A 22285-nucleotide genomic window follows, 5' to 3' on the forward strand; every position below is an offset into this window, starting at 1 on the left:
CCCAGCTATTTTGTCTACTAAGCAGTTTATAATTTGACATCTCAGCTGCTAAATTTTTGGATTTCTTCCTCTTCGTTAGGGTTCATTTCTCAGAGTTCCACTACCCACTTCCTCTTAACTAGGGCCTCTAAACAGTGTTTCAATTTTTAATTAGCCACTATGCTGTAGAAGATAAATAACTGTAATTGGCTGTGTCTGTGAAGGTTCTCAGTCATCCAGGTCATCGTAGTCTAAGGAGCTTGCAAAGAAAAGCGTCTGGACTTCTTTGAGTTGCTTGAAGACGTTTCACCTCTCATCCAAGAAGCTTCTTCAGTTCTAAGGTCAAATGGTGGAGAGTCCCAGATTTAAACCCAGTGGGAGTTTCCCCCCCAAAGAGGGACAAAGGACCCCCTGATGATCCTCTACCTAATCACATGAGCCAAGGTGTGAAAGCAGGTGTGGGTCCCAATCAGCGAGGGTTTCGGGTGAGCTCATTGTGAAACCTGGCCCCACCCTATCATGTGATTTCCTGAGGTCAGATGGCCCAGGATTTGAGTGGGCGTTAAGGCGTCTGGGAAGGGATCTCAAAACTGGATTATAGATGGCAGACAGATGGTGTCGTAAACCACCGCCTCTGTTCAAAGATGGTTGCTCACAGTGGACGTGGGACTCTCCACCATTTGACCCTTAGAACTGAAGAAGCTTCTCGGATGAGAGGCGAAACGTCTTCAAGCAACTCAAAGAAGTCCAGACGCTTTTCTTTCCAAGCTCCTTAGACTGTAATCGGCTGTCATCAGATATGTGTGCTTAAATTACCATTTCAAAAGAAACAATAATCTATTACCTTAATAAAAACCACTCTCCAGCCATGCAGACAATTCCTCTACTCTCTTTGCAAGCCAAGGCTTACATTGTGTGTTTTCTCCTCAACGTAACACTGATTCATCAGCTATGCTGTCCAAGATAAAGACAATGTTGGATAACACCTCCCACCCACTCCATGACATGTTGGTCAGTCACAGGAGCTCGTTCAGTGAGAGACTGAGATTACCGAAAAGCACCACTGAACGACACAGGAAATCATTCCTGCCTGTGGCCATCTCCCTGTACAACGCATCCACTTAACACACTGTTTGCTGCTAGAACTACACATGTTTCTTTTCCAAATATTTATTTATAAGTGACTTATGTATGTATGTATGTATATATATGTATATATTGTACTATTCTTAGTTAGCGTATTGTCTGTCTTGTCTTAATGTTAGTTTAAAATGGAGCACTGTAACAAAAAATAATTTCCCCCAGGGATCAATAAAGTATTCTGATTCTGATTCTGATTATACTCAATGTTGAGTTTTAATTATAATAAAGCTTTAATTGTATTGCACGTATCAAAACTGTTAATGTAAAGTGTATAAGAAAAGCACATGTACATCCATCATATAGGTAGGGGGCAAAGACTAAACAGGATAAATGATAAAAACCGGTGCATCAGTTTAACAGAACCAGTGCATCCATGGAAAGTCCACTGAGTTCTTTCAAGCATTCACAGAAGGATATCATAACTTCCTCAGTGTGGTTGTTGCAACATAATTGTAACTGTAATTCTAGCACTTCCTGTTTCACACACTGATTTGTTTATTACTCAGTTTCAATCACGTAGTAATTTGTGTAATACTGGAAGTCGACAAGGCCCTCCTTGTTCCTCTGAGACAGAACAAATAATACTCTTAGGACTGGTGGTCAACAGTCATTCACACAAGCCTTAAACACTTTGCAAGAAATGCATGTATAAAGTTTTCTAATACAAATTGCAGGAATACTAACAATGAGGATAACTTGTAAAATCTTTGTGATCCTCATCCAAACATTTTATTGTTTGGCTTCAGATGGTACAGTAATCCAACTTTTAATTTTAATCTTTTGTCAGATTTTATTGATTTCCTCTGCTCTGTGTTTTTAAAACGAGCATGTTTATCCTGTAAATTTATGTCAGCATATCATTTGGCTCTTCTTGTCAGCAAGAAGAGTGAAATGATTCAGAGTCAATGAGGCACCAAAAGCAATCCCAGTCATGGAAATGAAGTGAATTTATATCAATGATTTTTCAACAGACTCACCATTTCAGCTAACTAACAGGGGCACTGGTTTTTGTTTGATAAAAACAAATAACCACTGCAATGACATTCGCTGGACAACTGGTGATCGACTACTGGTTCTGCAGAGGAACAAGTGCCTGGGTGTCCAGGGAAAAAGTGTGGGCAGTGAAGTAAACCTCTACGATTGCGATGAAGCCAGTGAGCTCCAAAAGTGGGAATGCAAGAACGAAACAGTGCTCGCTCTCAAAGGCCAGGAGCTTTACATTGAGCTCACTGCAGATAACACAGCCATTCTCTCCAGGACAACAGGACCAAATAACCACCTCACAATTTCTGGAACATCCAGTGGTGCCTGCACAAGAACTTATAGAGGTATTGTGCCATGTGAAAAAGAGTATAATGCAATTTTTCTTAGATAAGAGGGTTGTATTAAATGGATGCACAGGTTTCTACCTAGCTTCATGTCTTAAAGCTGTTTGTGATAAATGTGTTTTACAGTCTTTGTTTTGTTCGTTTGTTTATTTGACCTTTTAGAGCTTTTTACCATCGGTGGAAATGCAGCGGGAAGGCCGTGTATGTTTCCCTTTCTATACAAAACTCAGTGGTATTCAGACTGTACTAAATTTGACTCCTCGGAAAAGCGTCTTTGGTGTGCAGTTGAAACAAACTATCAAAGCGAACGCTGGGGGTACTGCCCAACTATGTGTGAGTAATGAAACCAATTGAAGGAAATAATTGAACCATTAAGACCTACAATTATTTTTCAGAGCTCTTACAAGGATTAACTGATTTATTATATACTTTTAACTTAAGTCAACTCCCATAGCTGAACAGAGGCAAAAAATCAACATTAAGTTAGAGAAGTAAAGTATTACCTTTACTATTGCACCGGTGTTGTTGAAGACCGGGGCCAGAATTGGCCTGGGAAAGACTCCAAAACAACCCACTGGAAGACTCTGGAAAATATGAAGAAGTGCATAGACTTTAAACTTTTAACTGTATTTTGATAAGTTCTGCTGCTTTTCTTATATTCCCAGTTTTCCTTGATCATGACTCAATCACTATTTCTATTCATACTACAACAAAGTCGTTAAATTACAGAAAAACAATTAAATGACAGAAAAGCTGCCCCCCCCCAGAAAAAAGATAATTTTTCTATAATATTTGAATTGCATTGAAGGAAAGTTGAGTTTCACTGGTTAGGCCCACTAAAGATTAAAGTTACCCATGATCTAAAATGAGTTTGACTTATAAACATATATGCATTTTGTATATACAGCCAAGGAAGACTGGAATATGCACCCAACAACGGGAGCGTATTACCAGCTTAACATACAGTCAGCTTTGACTTGGCACCAGGCACAAGTCAGCTGCAAACAGCAGGGAGCTTCCCTTCTCAGCATCGATGATCCTCACGAGCAGGCTTATATCACAGGTAATGTGCCTCGGACACACTGAAAAAGTGATCATGTATTTATGTGCATACTTTAACTCCTGTAAAGTATGTGTATCCAAACATAGTATTTTATTCTATTTTATATAGTATATTGTTCTTTTTATCTTATTCTATTCCATTGTTTTTCTTGACTGTTGCTCCCTGTAACTTTGCACTGTCCACTTTCTGTCGTGACTCAACAAATTTCACACGTGTGACTAATCAGAGTTTATCTTATCTTTTCTTATCTCTTATCTTTGTGTTATGAATTACATGATTTTCCCCCCATCATTTAAAAAAAAGAACATCAACACTAGTTTTGATTATTGTTAAGATAAGATAAGATAACCTTTATTAGTCCCACGCGTGGGGAATTTGTTTTGTTACAGCAGTGGACAGTGCAAAGTTGCATAGAAAAATTAGAAGAAAAAAACACTGGAATAATATATCCATAAGATAATGTACACAATATACACTATAATACAACGATGCCAGAAAGAGTATTGCACTTAGTGTTATTGCTATTGCACATGTGTGGATGTGTGTGTTTGATCAGTTGAAGTCTTTGTTGTGGAGTCTGACAACAGTGTGGAGGAAAGACCTGCGAAATCTCTCCGTCCCACATCGTGGGTGCCGCAGACTGCCACTGAAGGAGCTGCTCAGTGCTGTCAGAGTCTCCTGCGTGGGGTGGGAGATGTTGTCCAACAGGGATGATAGAGGTTACAATTAGAGATTTATTTAACGCAAAGTGAAAGACATTTTTTCTTTTTCATTTCTGTACTCAATGGCTCCAACAGCACTGCTATGGAAAGGGGGCAATACACTTTGGATTGGACTCATCCTAGATCCAGAACATGGCTGGAAATGGATAAATGGCAGGCCTTACCGTTACATGAAATGGGACTCAGGTGATATAATATATTCTAGCAGATTACTGGTAAAACAGCTGTTTAAGTTAGCATAAAGACATGAAAGAGGCAGAACAGCCTGACTCTCTATGACGGCAACAATAAAACATATTAATAGAAAATATACAATTTGTTAACTGAAAAAAACTGAAATGCATCTGCAAAAAGAAAGATAGAAATTGGAGCCCGGGTATAAGACTGTTGTAGAGTTAACATGTAAAGTATATCTATCATCATGTTTAGGACATCCACTTCCTAATCCGGGATACAACTGTGCAGTTGTTGATCCTAGTGTACGGTACCTTTGGCAAAGTTTACCTTGTAGCAATAAACTGGGCTACATCTGCTACAGTAAAGAGGCTGAAGAAGCTCCTACACGAGGTAAATAAAAAATTTTTCTTCAGATTTTGGTTATAGCATAACTGAAATATTCCTCAACACTTATTTTATTACTTTGTTATTTATGATCAGCTGGGACAGGTTTTTGTTCAAACCCCTGGATACACTACAATGGCCACTGCTTCCACAGGAATCAGGCTCAGAAAACATGGTCTGAGGCTCAGGTAGCTTGCCACCAGGATGGAGGAGACTTAGTGAGCATCCACAGTGTGGAGGACCAAAGCTTCATCATCTCTCAGCTTGGATATAGTATGTATGGATATTTATTTTAAAAAGGATCATTGTTAAGGAACAAATAATTAAAACAAAAAATCCCTGTAAATCCTCAGGTGCTGGTCTCTATTCCTTGAATCAATATTTTGACATCAGAAAAATATAAAGACCATTGAGGTTATTCAAAAGATTTACAACCATGAATAAAAACAAGCAAACTGCATGGAACATGTTTTCTAACATGCATGTAATCCATTTGTAGATTTGGAAAAATACAAAAATGTCCTTTTGTTTTTAACCAACGTCTGCAGCATCCACTGATCAGCTTTGGATTGGAATGAATGACAGGAAGACAGAGGGGTTATTTGACTGGTCTGACCACTCGACTGTCACCTTCACCAGCTGGGAGTTTGGGAAACCAGCTGTGTCTTCTGAAATAAAAGACTGTGTTCTCATGCGTGGAGAGGTACGCAGCATCATCGAGTGCATACGGTGCACATAATCTACACTCACTGGCCACTTTATTAGGCAGTTTGGCAGCAACTCAGTGCATTTATAGGGAGCTGTTGAAGTTTAAACAGAGCATCAGAATGGAAAACAAAAATGATGATGAATGCTTTCAGCTTTGTCTACTTTGAGAAGACAACAGTAACTCAAATATTCAATAACCAATACAATACAACCTGAGGCTGTAGAGCATTTCCGAACACTAGGGATGGAAATAGATAATAATTTTGTGATTCAGATTCCATTATCAATATTACTCATTGATTCGATTACTTGTCGATTCTCTTATCAATTCTTTTCGGGTTCTCATTGGCTCTGCTTTGAGAGTCACCACCATTGCTGAGCAGTATATCAAAAACATTATAGTCATGCAAATTAAGTGCACACTGTGTGGTCAGATGTTTGTGCATGTTGGAGTTATTTCCCTTCTTTGTTCTGATCAGTGTAATCATCTTCTCATTACTTTTGTTACCTGTTGAAGCTCAGATTCTGCCTGCCGGATTGGGGTCAATCTGCTTTCTGTGCAGGTGTTTGCTAAGAGCGTGAGTTGTGTCAGGAGTGTTATACATTTTTTTCTGTCCCGGATGCAGTTTGCACTTTATCAGCGCGCTCTCTTTTGTGCAATAAATATAACAGTCCATAAGCACACTGTAGACTGTACCACTGTCTTTGTCTTCCAACATACTATACTGAACACACAATGCACAGCATATACAATAAATATTTACATTAACATATGACATTAAATTTGTAAAGTTTAAAAAATACCAATACCAGTACTTCCAGATCTACTTATGGTACTTTGTTACAGAATGGAAACTGGGCAGATCGTGTATGCGAGGAGCAACATGGCTTTATTTGTAAGAAGATGAGTGCCTTAAGACCATCTGGAGAGGAAGTGGAGCAAAACACAGGCTGCAAAAATGTGGGTATAATTATGAATTTGTTTAAAAAATAAACCATAAGAATTGTGAAGTTATTAGGTTGGGGTTGAGGTTGCATGAAATAATGATTATTTAATTAAATGAATATTGTTTTCTGCAAAATTTAAAGCTAAAGAATAATTTCGTACAATGAGACAATTAGGTGAAAGTTAGTGGACTGGGTTGCTTGAGCGTGTTGACAGTCATTTTTAACATGACCGATGTTTGACAAATACTGTTGAACCTGTTCACTCATTTCAAGCTCCATATTATTACTCGTGGGAGCCCCACACAGCTGCTGGGTCATAATAAGAACTGACCATAACTGAGCTTTAAAAAAAAATCTCCTTTTCCTTGTCATTGTTAAAAATCTGAATCATTTACAGTGTTTCTTCATGATCTTCTTTTCCATCAAACCAGGGGTGGAGGAGACACGGCTCATACTGCTACTTTATAGGAATACAGACTAAAACATTTGATGAAGCTAAAGATGACTGTAAAGGTTCCCTTTCTTACTTAGCTGATGTTTCAAATGGGTAAGATTTGTTTTACATGTCTTTATTCCATATGTTTTGAGCGCACAAAACAAAATGTGAACGAAAAACAAACATAAATAATCACATCAACTTTTGAAGCTTTTTAAACGGCTGTACTCTTGAAATTATTTTCAGGGTGGATAATGCATTTCTTGTAAGCTTGGTGGGGATGCGACCAGAGAAACACTTTTGGCTGGGGCTTTCAAACCAGAAAAATACTGAAGAATTTGTATGGACCAACACAGACTCAGTGAGATTCACACACTGGAATGCTGAAATGCCAGGTATGGTGACACATTTAACTCCGTCAGTAAGACATTGCAGAACATAGCCTCACAACTAAATTTTTTATTATTTCTCTGACAATGAAAGGGAACAGACAGGGTTGTGTTGCGATGAAAACTGGGATTTTTGCTGGCCTCTGGGATGTGGTGCCCTGCACAAATAAGGAGAAATACATCTGTAAGCACCTAGCCGAGGGGGCAGTTTTAACCCCTCCACCACCCACTCTTTTCCCTCCTGAGTGTGCATCTGGCTGGACTCGCCTGGGGTTTAGTAACCGGTGTTTTAAGGTACAATCTCAAGGAAAAACTTTATTTGATCAGGTTGTCCTAACTCATACTAAAGACAAGATCATATACTTATATATGAAGGGTCATCAAAAAGTTCCCAGTATAGATCAATAAAAGTGATTTAAATGTGCTAAATCTCCCTTTTAAACCAGCTTCTATTTTCACATCACTTCATTGCAGTCCTGTGATCGTCCTTTGTGCTTGTAACTCTGCAGTGCATGCTGGGTCTCCTCCAGTTGTGATACTCAACTTAATTTTACATTTTGCGAAGTGGACAATGTTCCAGCGAGGTAAAATTGGGAATGTTTCAAGTTGGCAAGCAAAGATTATGCTGGTACGGCCAAAGTGCCACTGTGTTTTTCAGTGCTCGCTATAGTAGTGTACGCTAGCATGCTAGCATACACCATGTTTCAGGCTACAGTTCAGGTAATTCTGGTCTCGCTCTTCACACGGCAGTCTGTCATTGTGGTTGGAAACTGTTCAGCTAAAACCTGCAGAAAACTGCTCAGTCATAGCAGCAGACCCAGCTCCCATCAGCTGTGTTGATCCTTTTGTAAGACATTTGCACCAATTTAAAACAGAAGTTGTTTTTTGCTGTTTGTGCAAGTTTAAGGTCTATGTTGAAACTGCAGAGAGCACAGTGTGTATGATCAGAACAGCACTTCCAGAAAACAATTTAAAAACAGCAGCCTGACAAAAATTTAATTGGGTAATATTTTTTAATGTTTAAGTCCAGTAACCTTTTGATCACCCCACGTGAATACAACATCTTAGCCTTTGTACAGTATATAAAAGTTCTGTGACCTTGACATTACCAAATCACACTGAGCATCTTTATGCCGGTTGGTGTTAAGTTGTTTGATAGGTATTCTACACAAAAGAAGACCTGGTTTGAAGCCAAAGATTACTGCAGGGCTATCGGAGGAGACCTGCTCAGCATCCACAGTTCTGTTGAGCTTCAGTCCGTACCTAGGTACAGTATAAAAGAAAATAGAACTAGTTGTTATAATACTAATAATAATAATAATAATAATAATAATAATAATTGCTAGCAAGTTCTTCCACAGATAACTAATGAGTTGGAAAATGTCTAACAATTATTTTTTAAGTTTATATCAATAATGTAAATTTCTATTACAGATTACAAGCAGCTTGGATTGGACTTAGTGCCCCAGATCCTGACACAGGTTATGTATGGAGCGACGGAACTCCAGTAAGTTGTTCATTTTTATGCATTATTCAGAAGATGCAATTAAATAACTTTTTTTCATTGTTTCCTTCTTTTTAAAGCTAAATTTCCAACAATGGAAGATTGGAGAGCCAAACAATAAAAATAATGTTGAGTCTTGTGTGGAAATGAAATCAGAGCGCATATTCAGAAGACAATCTTGGAGTGACATACACTGTGAGAAATACAGCGAATGGCTGTGCCAGATCCGTGCAGGTGAAATTGCTAACCAAACACATTTATGCATTTGTTGAAGGTGAACTCAGTGAGAGTAACTTTCACACAATGTCTTCCTAAGATTTATTGTCCTCAGATTTTGGAGTAAACATCAAACTATTGATAAAATCTTTATTTGGGAGCTGATTTTGTGTACAGATTGGTTTGTTCCTATATGCACAATTTCTTGGTTTAGTACCCATGTTCTTGAACACTAGGATGCACAGTCATATTTCTTAACATATTCTCTGCTTAGAGCTGTGTTGCAGAACCTCGAATTCTCTGTCCAGTGCACTGTTTTTAAATGATTTTATAACAATACAGGAATGACCCCAAATCCGCCTCCAGACCCCGTCACTCCAAGTAAGTCTGGCATTTTTTTCATCAAACCTGAAGAAAATCACCTTTATCTCCATTTTTTTTGTTCTTCTAAGCACAATAAAGCTTACAATTGTGGGTTAACTTTTTAAAACCTATAGCTGATCTGTTGTTCAGTCCACTAAATTTTCAACCACACAACCACTATGTCTTCCTAAAAAAACAACAAATCAAAAAAACAACAGTTATAGTGAATATAATCCATATTGCAAGTTTTGATCTATTTCCAGGCTATAATAAAACATCAGATGGGTGGTTTGAATGGAACAGGAATCAGTATTATATTAACAGAAATCAGATGGGCATGGAAGATGCTCGTCGGTACTGTCAGCAGAGGCATAGTGACTTGGTAACTATCAGCAGTGAAGCTGAAAGGGTCTTTCTATGGAAACTGGTGAGCAGCAACATACTGTACTACACTATTAGCATCCATTTCCACAGAATTTAAGTTCAGGTCATGCTACAAGTTAAATATTTCTGATTCAGCCTCCTTTCTACATATCTGGGCTAGATACAAGACACAGGTCATCACCCTTACTGGATTGGCCTCATTGTAGATCTTGATGGAACATTTGCGTGAGTATAAAACAAATAATGTTTCTAAGTAAATTCCAAAAAGTTGATTCTGTTCATCTGTACAGAGCGTTTTCAGTGGGAGAAATGTCCAAGTGGCTTCTTCAGTCTCAGCTGACTGCAGGTTTCACCAACCTCATAAACAGTACATTTGCATAATGACTGAAAGCAGCACTACTTAATGAACAATGGGCTAGCCCCACCCAATCATGTAGGGTGAGGCTAGGTTTCACAATGAACTCACCCGAAACCCTGGCTGATTGTGACCTACACCCGTTTTCACACCTCGGCTCATGTGATTAGAGGATCATCAGGGGATCCTTTTGTCCCTCTTTGGTGGGTTACTCCCACAGAGTTTAAATCTGGGACTCTCCACAAAAAGCTTCTCGGCTGAGAGGTGAAATGTCTTCAAGAAACTTAAAGAAGTCCAGACGCTTTTCTTTCCAAGCTCCTTAGACTGCCTTGAACATTAATATGCAAATTCTCATTCTAAGTAAATTACATAAAAATGTAAAAAGAGAAAGAAACTTAACAAAAATAGTTGACATATAGCCGATATTACCTGTTGAACACTGTGTTGTGTTATTTGCAATTTGAAAATTAGGCATCAGAATCTGTGAGATGTCGGTCAGGGTTTTGTCACTATCCAACCAAAATTTACTGAACCAGCAGCAAAAAAAGTTCGAAACTACGCTTCACATTTGATAAACATCATCGTTAATTCTCTCTTACTTTTGCTGTTTTTCTTTCCCCATGATAAAATCACACAACCACATCCCAAAGTGTTCTATTGGACTGAGAGCTGGTGACAGCGGAGGCCATTTGAGTACAGTGAACTCACTTTCAAGTTCGAGAAACCAGCTTGAGATGATTTGAGCTTTGTGACATGGCTCATTATCCTGATGGAGGCAGCCATTACATGATGGGAATACTGATTCATGATGTGGAAACTCTTTTTTACTTTTAGGAGTACACTTAAAACTAAACTAGAAGTTTCCTTTTTTGATAAATCCTATAGTTTAGACTGGTCATCCTAATGAGAAGTGATTTGGCACTATTTAAAGATTTTTGAATTGAATTGAATTGTTCCTAACACACAGTGAGTGTAGAAGGTATGCACATTTATGTTTTTGAAAATTTGTGTTTCAAAAAGCTGGATGGATGATTCTCCAGTCGTCTTTCAAGCGTGGAGTGAAAATCAACCCAACTTCCAGAACAATGACGAGAACTGTGTGGCTATTACTCCCTCTAGGGGTGAGTAAGCTGATACATTTTCACTAGCTTTCATCCAAATATTAACATGAGTATAAAACACCAATGAAGTCCATTATCTACATATTTATTCTTTCAATTACAAAAAAATATTTTATATTTGGAATCGGCTCACAGGGTTCTGGCATGATTATAACTGTGGATTTCAGCTTTCCTTCATTTGTAAACGCAATAGCTCAATGCCCGAGCACATTTCAGTGGTACCAACTGTTCTTCCAAAGGGTGGCTGCCCACAGGACTGGAAAAAATTTAATTCAAAGGTCAGAGTCGCTCCTAAATATTGTCTCCTAAAGAAATGTGATGTAACTCATGAGTGCGTTATAACACTGCATTTTAAAAACTACAGTTATGCATAAGAATGAGCAAATCTGAAGTATCACAAGCTGATCATTTTTCAACTACAGTGTTACAGCATCATTAGCAGGGAATTAGAGACGTGGGAAGGAGCAAGAACACAATGCAAAAACAAAGGAGGAAATCTGGCCTCTATTCTCTCAAAGCATGTACAAGGTTTGTCCTTTTTATATTATACATTCTCTTTTATAACAAAGGAGTCAAAAAGTCTGAACCCATTCATTATTTGTGTTTTTATGCTCTGTCATACTAATAGAAAGATGTATTTTATGTTACCAGGAAAAATATGTAGTGGACACATGAAAGTGTGTCCATAAAGTCTGGCATCTTTTCCTCTGATCCCCTCAGTTTTTTGGTTGCTTTTCTTTATCGCATACATTTTCCCTGCAGACATGCTGATGGGTTTCCCAATCATGCTTCATTAAGAAACATAGTTATGCTTTTGTGTGATGTGCATGTAGTAACCTGTGATGTAAACTGTCTAGATGTGTGTAGGACAAGAGACTATTTTATTGCATAAAATAGTGCTGATCACGTCAGCTTATTGCGCTGCTGGATACACTTGGCCAGACAAGGAAAAATAATTTACTGACTCCAGTTTGTTGGTCTGGTGAGCCACCTGTCACCTGACTCACAGAGACTTTCCTCCACCCTGTCCTCATTCACAAAGTGCTTTCTAAGCCTGAACATTACAGCTAACAGGTGGATTTTCCTGCTTCAGTCCAGCTAGCCAAACAGCATACAGCCTTTCACTGCTAACAAAATGGAGAGTAAAAGTGGACAGTATATCCTCAGTCTCTTAACATAAAACTCCTTGTTGCAGTTGCAGCCAGGGACAGCACAAAAGTGATCCCCTTAAACTGATTTTTAGTTTTATTTTCTCTTGAATTACTGGTTCTGTTACTAGTTAGCTAACATAAACTAATTTAAGTCTATTGACCACAACCAACCAACCAACCAAACTGGTCATGTAACATTCCATACTGTCAGAAGATGGCAGTAAACGTGTTTTTAAAGTTTAATTTTAAGCACTTATTTCTTAAATCCAGCTACACAGGCAGTGTTACATCTATGTAAGTTTTTGAGAGCAGGGCTCCATAATGTAAAACCATAAATGTAAATGATGACACACAGTGCTCAACAGTGCCCTGTCCTACCATTTTCTTAATTTAAACTGCTAACATGAAATTCAAAATAAGTATATATTTGTGACAAACACAAAACAATGTCTGTTTTTTATATTATTTCTAGTGTTTTTGACTTCTAAAATGTTGGACGCGCCTACAACAGACCTCTGGATCGGTTTACATTATTTGCTTGGTTATTCATTTTACTGGACCAATGGACAACCAGTGCGGTACACCAACTGGCGTTCTGTGAGTGGTCATCAGTGTACTTGAAGTTTAACCTTGTCAGTTTTGTTATTCCCCCTACTTTACCACAACAAAAAAATATTAGCATTATAGTCATTTGTATGCATCTGAATTGTATACACTGTATTTCTGTGCATTGTTAAGCATGTTTAACGTACCAGTCTTCAGTTGCAGATGACTGGGCACTGGATGTTTTTTACGGATGATGAGGATGAGGTACTTGATTATTTAACTGGAAGGTGCAATAACACTTAATTTGTTACAACTCACAGAAAGGTCTGGTGTAGTTAATGATTCTAGCACATGATACATTGAGCGTTTTATTTAATTGTCATTATATGTAATATACTTTCTCCTTATATTCAAATATCACTCTAGTTCATATCCTAATTTTCATTGCAGAGAGATCATCGTGGTTATTTCTCAAGAGATGCCAAGGTAACTACTCTCCTTATGCCACATTGAAAAAAAACCAGTTAATATTATTTACCCTTGCATACTATTTGTATTCTATATCTTGATCCAGACCAAGAATTCCATCATAGTATTGATACAATAATAATTTTGAATAAAGCTCAATTTAGCACGATAAATAGTCTATCTGGAATGGATGAGCAATCCATTACATAACTGGAAGTCTGGGACTTCCAGATACAGACAGGCAAACTGGTGATGGCTAACCAACCAGCCATAGTATTGTGGACAAGCAGTGGAGGACACCCGTAGTGAAGGCAACAGTGGTCCTAGTGGTAACAAGGGCACCCGGGGCAGTGACCCCCAAACTTGGCGAGTATGTGCGTCAGATCCCAGGAACAACATACGAGATCTCAGGTTAGAACAACGCAGTCCTAGGAACAGCAGAGATACTGTGCAGCCTAATCCTTTATTGACCAGAAGGTCCCTTTCTCTCATGTTTAACCTGAGTAGCGAAAGACCGCAGGGGGTTTGAAAACGATGTGCCGGGAGTTCGCTGTTCTCGCCCTGGCTAGCTATCGAGCTGGTGGGTAACAGACGTCTCCAAAAAACGTCGGAGCACTTTTGCAAATATGTGATATCTTGATAAACCGAGCAGATATTTGAAGTTTACACAGCTACATTCAAGCCTGGAAATATGTAAAAAAAAATTATTTTGTGACCCAGAAAGAGTAAAAAGAGTAATATTAAAACTAGTAGCTGCCACCATTGTTGGAAACTGGAATTGGCTGGGCTGCGCTATGAATTCTGGGATATGGTAGGCCACGAAGGATACACCCAACCCATCCTTCAAATCTGGGGAAAAGGAGGACGCATTTGGCGGCTGCATTTGGAGGATTCTACGAATTTGGACAGCCTTTGTGACGTCGCTGTGATGTAATCGGCCTACAAATGCGGCCTCAGGAGGATGCAGCCTATGAATTTGACACCCCCATTGACCTGGAACAGCTTCAATGTTCAAAAATTCGTAGCACCTGTACAACATTCAAAACATAATAAATAACCACACCCCACCCCCCCCAAAAGGAAAAAAAATTAAAGTAGTATTATTTTTGTTTAGTCATCAAATGTCATAATAAAATAATGACATTTAGGACATTTCTCCGGTCAAATGTCAAAACACATCAAATTTGACCTGAAAAGTATATAAGGGTTAATAATGAATTAAAGAAATTGTTCACAGTAGTGTATTGGCAATAAACACAAACCATAAATATGGAAAGTAAGGCCAGCAAAACAGATCCAGATATAACCTTAGTTTCTTTATTTCTATTCTGTCTGTCTCACCAGAGAGGATGTGCTGTGATGACAACTGATCGTACCACTGGTATTGGGAAATGGGACCAAAGGTCCTGCAGTGACAAAAATGGATATATTTGTCTTCGTAATCTTGGTGAGCCAAGATTTTCAAATGCTTGTTATATATATTTATTTAATTGTATTTTTATACTGTAGTGCATCAGAAAAATGCTGTAGCTCTATGTATGTAGCTCCTCCTGTTCCATCATATCCCTAAGGTGCTCTATTGGGTTGAAATCTGGTGACTGTGGAGGCCAACTGAGTACAATGAGCTAATTACACATGTTCAAGAATGTGTTGTATTGCTGCCACATTAGAACACAGAAGTTAGTATATTGTTTGGAAAAAAATGTTTGACTAACTATCAGTGCATTTTGTGTCATGGTCCTGGGTCTTCAAATCAACGTTTTGAGTTTTTATTTTGAATTTAAGAGATGATTTAAGTTCATGCTCTGTATTATTTGTCTTGAATGTAGTATTTCATAGTGCTCCTCAGGTTTTTTTTTTTTTTTTTTTAATTTAGCGTTATTCCAACAGAATAGTGTCACAATTGGGCAAATAAGTAATTTCTTCTCGGAAGCAGAACAATATTCTAGCCTTCAGACATAGATGAAGCAAATTAAAATTGAAGTTTTTTAACCATTTTATTTATTTTTACTGTGCACAGATCCATCTCTCCCAGACTCCCCTGAACCAACAGCTAACAATGGCTATGTGAAAATACTTAATGATTCAATCAAAGTTGTTACTCAGAAAATGAACTGGGATTCAGCCAAAAAGTACTGTGAGCTTGATGGCGCTAACCTGGCTAGCTTGCGAAATGAGTGGTCACAGGTCTATGTTGAGCTGATGGCTTTGGAAATGGAAGGTCCTTTGTGGATTGGACTGAACAAAAAGCAGGTACAGCACACAAATGGTTTCACCTAATCTACTTGTAACTTTACTAATGTAAATGTTTGCGTAATTATTTAGTTTTGCTAATGTACCTGATTTTAATAAATCCCCTGTAGGGAATTTACACTCTGCATTTAACCCATTCACCCAGTGAAGCAGTGAAGCATGGAGCATGTTATATATCATCTTCATCTTTTTCCTTCAGACTGGATATTTCAGACCTATTGACGGCTGGGAAATGACCTTTTCCAACTGGGATCGATTTGAACCAGAAATGCAACAATCTTGTGTGTATGTGAATAATGAAAATGGAAAATGGAAGACTGCTGATTGTGCTCACAACATGGCCAGTGTTTGTATGAAGTCTACAGGTAGGGCTCATGTAAAATCTGATAAAGCGATCCTACATTTCTGGTGCTATGAACTTTTTTTTTTTATTTCCCTATTTTAGATCTGACATAGTTTGTTTATTGTATATCAGTACCAATTAAAGATGCTTGAATGCTCATTGGATTTAAACTATATATCTGGTTACTTTTTAATTCACAGATGTTCCACCAACAGAGTCAACAGAATCAGTCAGTTTTCCAGGAAATTGCCCTGAAGACCCAGCATCAAGAACTGGTTATACCTGGATACCCTTCAAGGGTTATTGTTACCTCTTTGTCAAAGGAAGTTTTGACTGGGGAGATGCATCTGCACTATGTATAAGATATGGTAAGGATATGGGAATGGTGTAATGCAAATTCCCAGTCCATCAGCTGTGTTTGGATTTAACAGTTTGTTTATCTTTTGTTGGTCAAGGTGGAACTCTAACCAGCATTGAAAATCCTGCTGAGCAAAGATTCATTTTTAACAACGTGCTAGTCTTTAAAGACAGCCAACCCCTTTTCTGGATTGGCATGTATCAGACTCACAAAGGTACAGTCATTTTTTCCACTCTTTCATAGAAAAATATTAATGTATACTTGAAGATAAATAAAAACAGAACACATAAACTGAAAATTGTAATTGTAACCGTGACATAAAATATCTGGTTAGTCTGTCTGGTGCTAGTGTATTTATTATCTCATTCTTATTGGCTGTTTATGCCCTGTCCTTATCTTCAATGTCATGCTGCTCTGTTGTATCTTAATTGCCCCTTGGCAATAAATAAAGTTTCTCTGATTCTGATTCGGTCCCATGCTGAAGATTCAAGCTGAGTGTTAATTAACACAATCTTAGTGTTTTAATATAACATGTGATTAGTGACAGGTTGCTGTGATTGAGAAAGTGATTTTCCTGGACTCTCTGCAGTGACTTGTTACTTACAAGGTAGACCAGCCTTTGGACAGATCCCCAGAGATCAAATTTCCCCAAATGATTAATGTTTCATGTTGCATTCAGAAAGACATGAAACAAACAATTGAGACAAACTCAGTGATTACTTCAGACTTCTAGACATCCACACTTCTTTTGGCTACCGATGACTCGTCACCTATTGACCATTAAGAAGGAGGGGAAAAAAGCAAACTGCCAAACACAACTATGAACATTTGGTAGTGGAGCATTAAGGTGCTAGTGTTGTGTTTTCAGTCACTTCTACTGCTCTGAAGTGGCTAATTAATGTAACTTTTCAAGTTATTCCCCTTCATACATATTTCCTATTGCAAGAGTAAAAATAAAGTACCAGTTTTCTTGCAACTGAACTAGAGCAAAAGAGAAATTCTGTTTGTTTCTAGGCTTGTGGAAATGGTTGGATAAAACAGCCATTGACTTCATTAACTGGGGTCCAAATGAGCCTGGCGGTTTTGGAACCTATGGAGCAATTGCATCTCTAGATGGGAGTTGGACAACAGGCAGGGTGTATAGTAGCAAGGGATTTATTTGTAAAGCACCTAAAGGTAAGTCCAGAAATTTAAAAAATGGTTTTGTAATAGCACAAATGTGCAACACATACACCTAACAACATGTTTCAATTAGTGCTGTCAGCGTTAATCTTGTTAAAATGATGTTAACACCATAACCGCATTAACGCGGCGGTTCTCCGTTAGCAAGTTAACGCGGATCGCCATGTGGGAGGAGCTGCATGGCGCTAATGCGTTAACAACCTAACCACGCTAACGCGTTGACACCGTGCAGCCCTCACACGGGGCAATCCGCGTTAACTCGCTAACGGAGATTTGCCGCGTTAATGCAGTTATGCAACATTTAACAACATTTTAACAAGATTAACACTGACAGCACTAGTTTCAATTGATTTAGCATTACAGTACCAGTCCCTGCAGTGACACGGAAATTTTTATCTTTTTTAAATCTTCTTTTTAGTATTACAAGCACCAACAACAATTGGTAAGTTGTGTCTTTTTTTATATTTGTCTTACATTTATAATTTAGTTGGACTAATCTATGTGCTCAATCTATACAGCAAGTTCTTCTATAGAGGATCCTAAAGCCAATGGCCACATGGTTTTGGAGGTTTTGCTTGGCATTACTGTGACTGCCATAGGGATAGTCATCATCATCTTCCTGTTGAAAAAGTCTGGTATCTGCCAGTCCATCTCTGAAAACTTAACTACCTTTGATAACCCGATGTTCTTTAACAATGAACAGGTCCAGGCTGGTGTGGTGGGTGAAAATTAATTGGTATCAAATGCATATGATGGGAACTCACAACTAACTGTTTAATGTGTATACCTGCATAATCTAATAGAGCTCTGATTTAGAAAATTTAGTTTTATTTAGTCAGTTAGCAGTAAGTGGCATATTTTTAGATAATCTTATTTGATATTTAATTTTGTGTTTTTTTTAAATAATAAAAACTCCCAATTAAAAGATAACTGATCAGTAATTTTAATCCATACATTTTTTAATTTTTAATTTTTATTTTTTACAAATATAAATGTTAGAATAGCTCTACATGGATAGATGTAGATTGATTTTTGTGTGTTAACCAAAGTTGGGATGTGTAGTTGATTGTAAATAATGCAAATACTGTCGCATGTCCTACTGATCCATTTTGTCTTTGAAATCTTGATCACAAGACCTCTATCACAGGAAATGAAACAATTTGATTAAAGTTATTTACAAGAATAAAATATCGGTTTCACTTTTGCCAAAAGATTCATCGGATTTATTCTAGTACTTCCTTTGCTTAGTTTACAATGTCTGAGCATAATGTCTGGTTACACTAGTTAGTGCAGTGCAGCGAGGAATGCCCAGACCTCTACATTGGAGAGACCAAGCAGCCACTTCACAAACGTATGGCACAACACAGAAGAGCCACCTCCACAGGACAAGACTCAGCAGTCCATCTGCATCTAAAGGCTAAAGGACACTCTTTCGAGGATGCCAATGTTCACATTTTGGACAGAGATGGCTTGAAAGAGGAGTGAAAGAAGCCATCTATGTCCACTGTGAGTGACCATCTTTGAACAGAGGCGGTGGTTTACGACACCAACTGTCTGCCATCTATAATTCAGTTTTGAGTTCCCTCCCCAGACGCCTGAACGCCCACTCACATCCTGGGCCATCTGACCTCAGGAATTCACATGATAAGGTGGGGCCAGGTTTCACAATGAACTCACCCGAAACCCTGGCTGATTGGGACCCACACCCAGTTTCACACCTTTGCTCACACGATTAGAGGATCATCGGGGGGTCCTTTTGTCCCTCTGTGGGGGGTTTCTCCCACTAGGTTTAAATCTGAGACTCTCCACCATTTGACCTTAGAACTGAAGAAGCTTCTCGGATGAGAGGTGAAACGTCTTCAAGCAACTTGAAGAACTCCAGACGCTTTTCTTTGCAAGCTCCTTTGACCACTTAACTAGCAAAAATGCTTTATTTTATACACCCATTACATTTATCTACTGGTTAGGTTAGTATTTCTTCATTGGATATAAATGGAAAATAACATTCATGGAGGCATGTGACACACGACACAGGAGCTCTAGTTTTACACTCCAACTTTATTCACCTCCAAACATGAACTGAGCATATTGCGCCAAAACAGCAGAATCTTTCCTCCCAGCTTGGGTGTGAGTGGAGCCCTCTAGTGGGTCACCACACATTTTATCTTGAATGTGTGATCATTCTTTTCCAAAAACAAAGCAATAACTTGTAAAAGTGGTTTGGTTTATTCACCGCTAACAGTAATTGAATTCTTCTGATGAAAGGTTTTGTTTCAGAGACCATGATGCTTTAAAATTATACGCTGTTGCATTCATAGGAGCGACCGAAAAACATGTTTTAGACCAAAACTAGCAATAATTTATTCAAGTGTTTCTGTTTCTGAAGCAGTGAAAATACTTAATAAAAAGAAAACTCACTTTCTCACAATGGGGAAAATGTACCGAACATGCATTGTAGGGCAATGTAACTGTTCTATTGTTTACTTTATATTAGGTGAACTTTAGCTTGAAACATTAAAGATACCCAAAAAAGAAACAAGACAAATAAAATCAATTGCACCGTAGATCAAGGAACTCTGAAACTATAGATGGGTACAAGAAATCTAATTCACAGAAGATTCACAGTTTGTCCTCTATGATTTTCTTCACATTTACTCTTATTACTTATGAAACATAATTCTATGCAGCTTTCAGTTCTCAGATCTGTCAACAAATCCAATAAAAAATTAGAAATTAGAGCTATGCATGTTGCTATGCTTTGTATTTGATTAAATATTTGAGTTTAGGGCTTAGTGGTTTTGATTTTCTTCTTTGTTTATTAACAAACTAGACTGTACTGCATCGTTTTTGTGGTTTATGATTGTGTTCTGTTTACTTACCCCTCATGTGTGATAGTGGTCTGATCAGCCATTATATATACCCTTGTGTCATTTCCTGTTGAGGTCAGTTATGTTTGTTTGGGCAGTCATTTGGTTTGTTAAGTTTGCAGTTGTTTGCCTGAGTTTAGTTTTGTTTCTTTGACCTCTTTTATGAGCTCAACATTTATTACTTTTGCTTCTACTCCACTGTACTTTGGATGTAAGTATTATTCTTTGTACTTTCATATTTATTTTAAAACTTTACTCATTATTTTGCAATTTTCAATATTATAGGTTATGCTACACAACAATAGTAAAACAATCAACAGCTACATTGAACTCTCTTGCAGCACCACCGTCATAGCTGGACTGGCCATCGGGCATACCGGGCATTTGCCCGGTGGGCCGCTGGCGATTTTTTTTTTTATTTTTAGGAAGGGTATATATAATGAAAGGTGTTGGATTGGCCAATTGGTCATGATCGACTCTGGGCTGGACCAATTACAGCCGAGGAGGCCGGATGCACCCTCTCCCTTGTTTAGCAATCACGTGATTTTCGCGCATTGCATGCCGGGAACTCGTGGCAAAACAATCCAAGTACCGCATCAAATGCAAGCATTTGCAGCACCGCAAAACGTTCATTCTCCGGTTCCAATGCCTTCTTGTTTTTTCTTTGACGCACAAAAAGGAATGTACAAAAACAAAAGGAGAACAATGCCGGTCCGTACAAAGACAGACTCGACGAAAGGACAAAGAAAAGATACGAGGAAAAAATCAAAGGAGTGAAAGGGTTAGACCCTTACGAGCACACAGAGTGGACAAAAGACGTTAGCGTGCTGCCCAACTTTCACCACGCTCATATTTATAATTATACGGTTCTTGGAGTGAGTGCATGCACTCATGAAGTTTAGTAACTTCAGGTCACTGCAACAAGCCCAGGTAGTTTACCGACGGATGGGTGCAGGACCTTGAAATGCACCGTGTAGAACGAAAGACCATCGTAGGAACAAAGGTAAGTTTACCAGTCTCACAAATCGTCTCATAGATACACATTCGTTAACCGTTTATTAATATAACCTTTGAGCTCAACGGTAATTAATTAGTAGTGGAAATAATTTCTGGTAGCATTACAGAAATGTAGCAGTGACAATAATATTGTATGTTGTAATCGTACTGGACAGTGATACAAAACAACTGTTTTATCCTGTGAATAAAAGTCAATGTACCATGGTAATAACAGAAGCGAAACGCAATATTGTGTCAGGACAATTCACTATTTATGCTCAATAAACACAATAAACAAAGGAGCATAGCGCAACAATTTCTGTTCAGACTTGCTTGTAACCTATATCACCAATTATGTTAAGAAAAATGACGTATTAACTACTACAAAACTCTGACCTTTGTGGGAATGCTTGGAGCAGACTAACATGTGAGCTGGAGTGTTCTGAGACGTTATATTTGGTATATCCAGACCATCCGTCGGCTCTTACTTCGGAAACATGGCTTAAAATTTTTATCTTCAACGACTTAATCCGATAAAAAAAAACGATCTCTTTACCCGTCGGCTTCCCGTGGCTGTCATGCGACCGGCTATTGCAGTTAATAATACAACAGCTTCTTGCCATTTTTTGGGTTTCTTTTTATCGCTGTGTAACTGAGTTCAATTGAAAGCCTGCATGCGCTAGTACCTCTTGCCACAAGTTCCCAGAATCCTTTGCGGTTTTACCCCTGAATGACGTCACATTTTCAATCTTTATCCTGGTGGGCCGGTCTCTAGTCAAAATGCCCGGGCCGATTTTTTGTCCCAGTCCAGCCTTGACCACCGTTATCATATTAAATCTATAATGGAACACGTGAACCTGAAAATTGTGCCCACTGTTTTCTGTGTCATTTTCTACATTGA

The 22285-nt window shown here is 38.3% G+C and overlaps 1 protein-coding gene across 1 annotated transcript; it reads left to right on the plus strand.

Annotated features, from left to right (window-relative positions):
- The first annotated feature begins 1737 nt into the window (after window positions 1-1737).
- On the plus strand, window positions 1738-21284 carry LOC146553403 (macrophage mannose receptor 1-like). The gene is made up of 32 exons (XM_085254048.1): window positions 1738-1871; window positions 2094-2450; window positions 2613-2783; window positions 3358-3513; window positions 4311-4421; window positions 4665-4802; window positions 4893-5069; window positions 5345-5499; window positions 6352-6465; window positions 6884-6999; window positions 7135-7283; window positions 7372-7571; window positions 8426-8544; window positions 8712-8784; window positions 8862-9015; window positions 9340-9378; window positions 9624-9787; window positions 9905-9969; window positions 11120-11220; window positions 11356-11498; window positions 11643-11748; window positions 12844-12968; window positions 13134-13181; window positions 13368-13403; window positions 14730-14832; window positions 15406-15638; window positions 15838-16003; window positions 16182-16349; window positions 16437-16553; window positions 17354-17515; window positions 17940-17963; window positions 18040-21284. Exons 1-32 carry the CDS (start codon window positions 1808-1810, stop codon window positions 18252-18254), a joined length of 4269 nt encoding a protein of 1422 aa, XP_085110174.1. The 5' UTR covers window positions 1738-1807; the 3' UTR covers window positions 18255-21284.
- The last annotated feature ends 1001 nt before the right edge of the window (window positions 21285-22285 follow it).

Source organism: Mchenga conophoros, linkage group LG18 (assembly GCF_057382185.1).
Source record: "Mchenga conophoros isolate Kocher_MC1m ecotype Shallow Benthic linkage group LG18, M_conophoros_male_GT1.1, whole genome shotgun sequence".
Classification (NCBI taxonomy): domain Eukaryota; kingdom Metazoa; phylum Chordata; class Actinopteri; order Cichliformes; family Cichlidae; genus Mchenga; species Mchenga conophoros.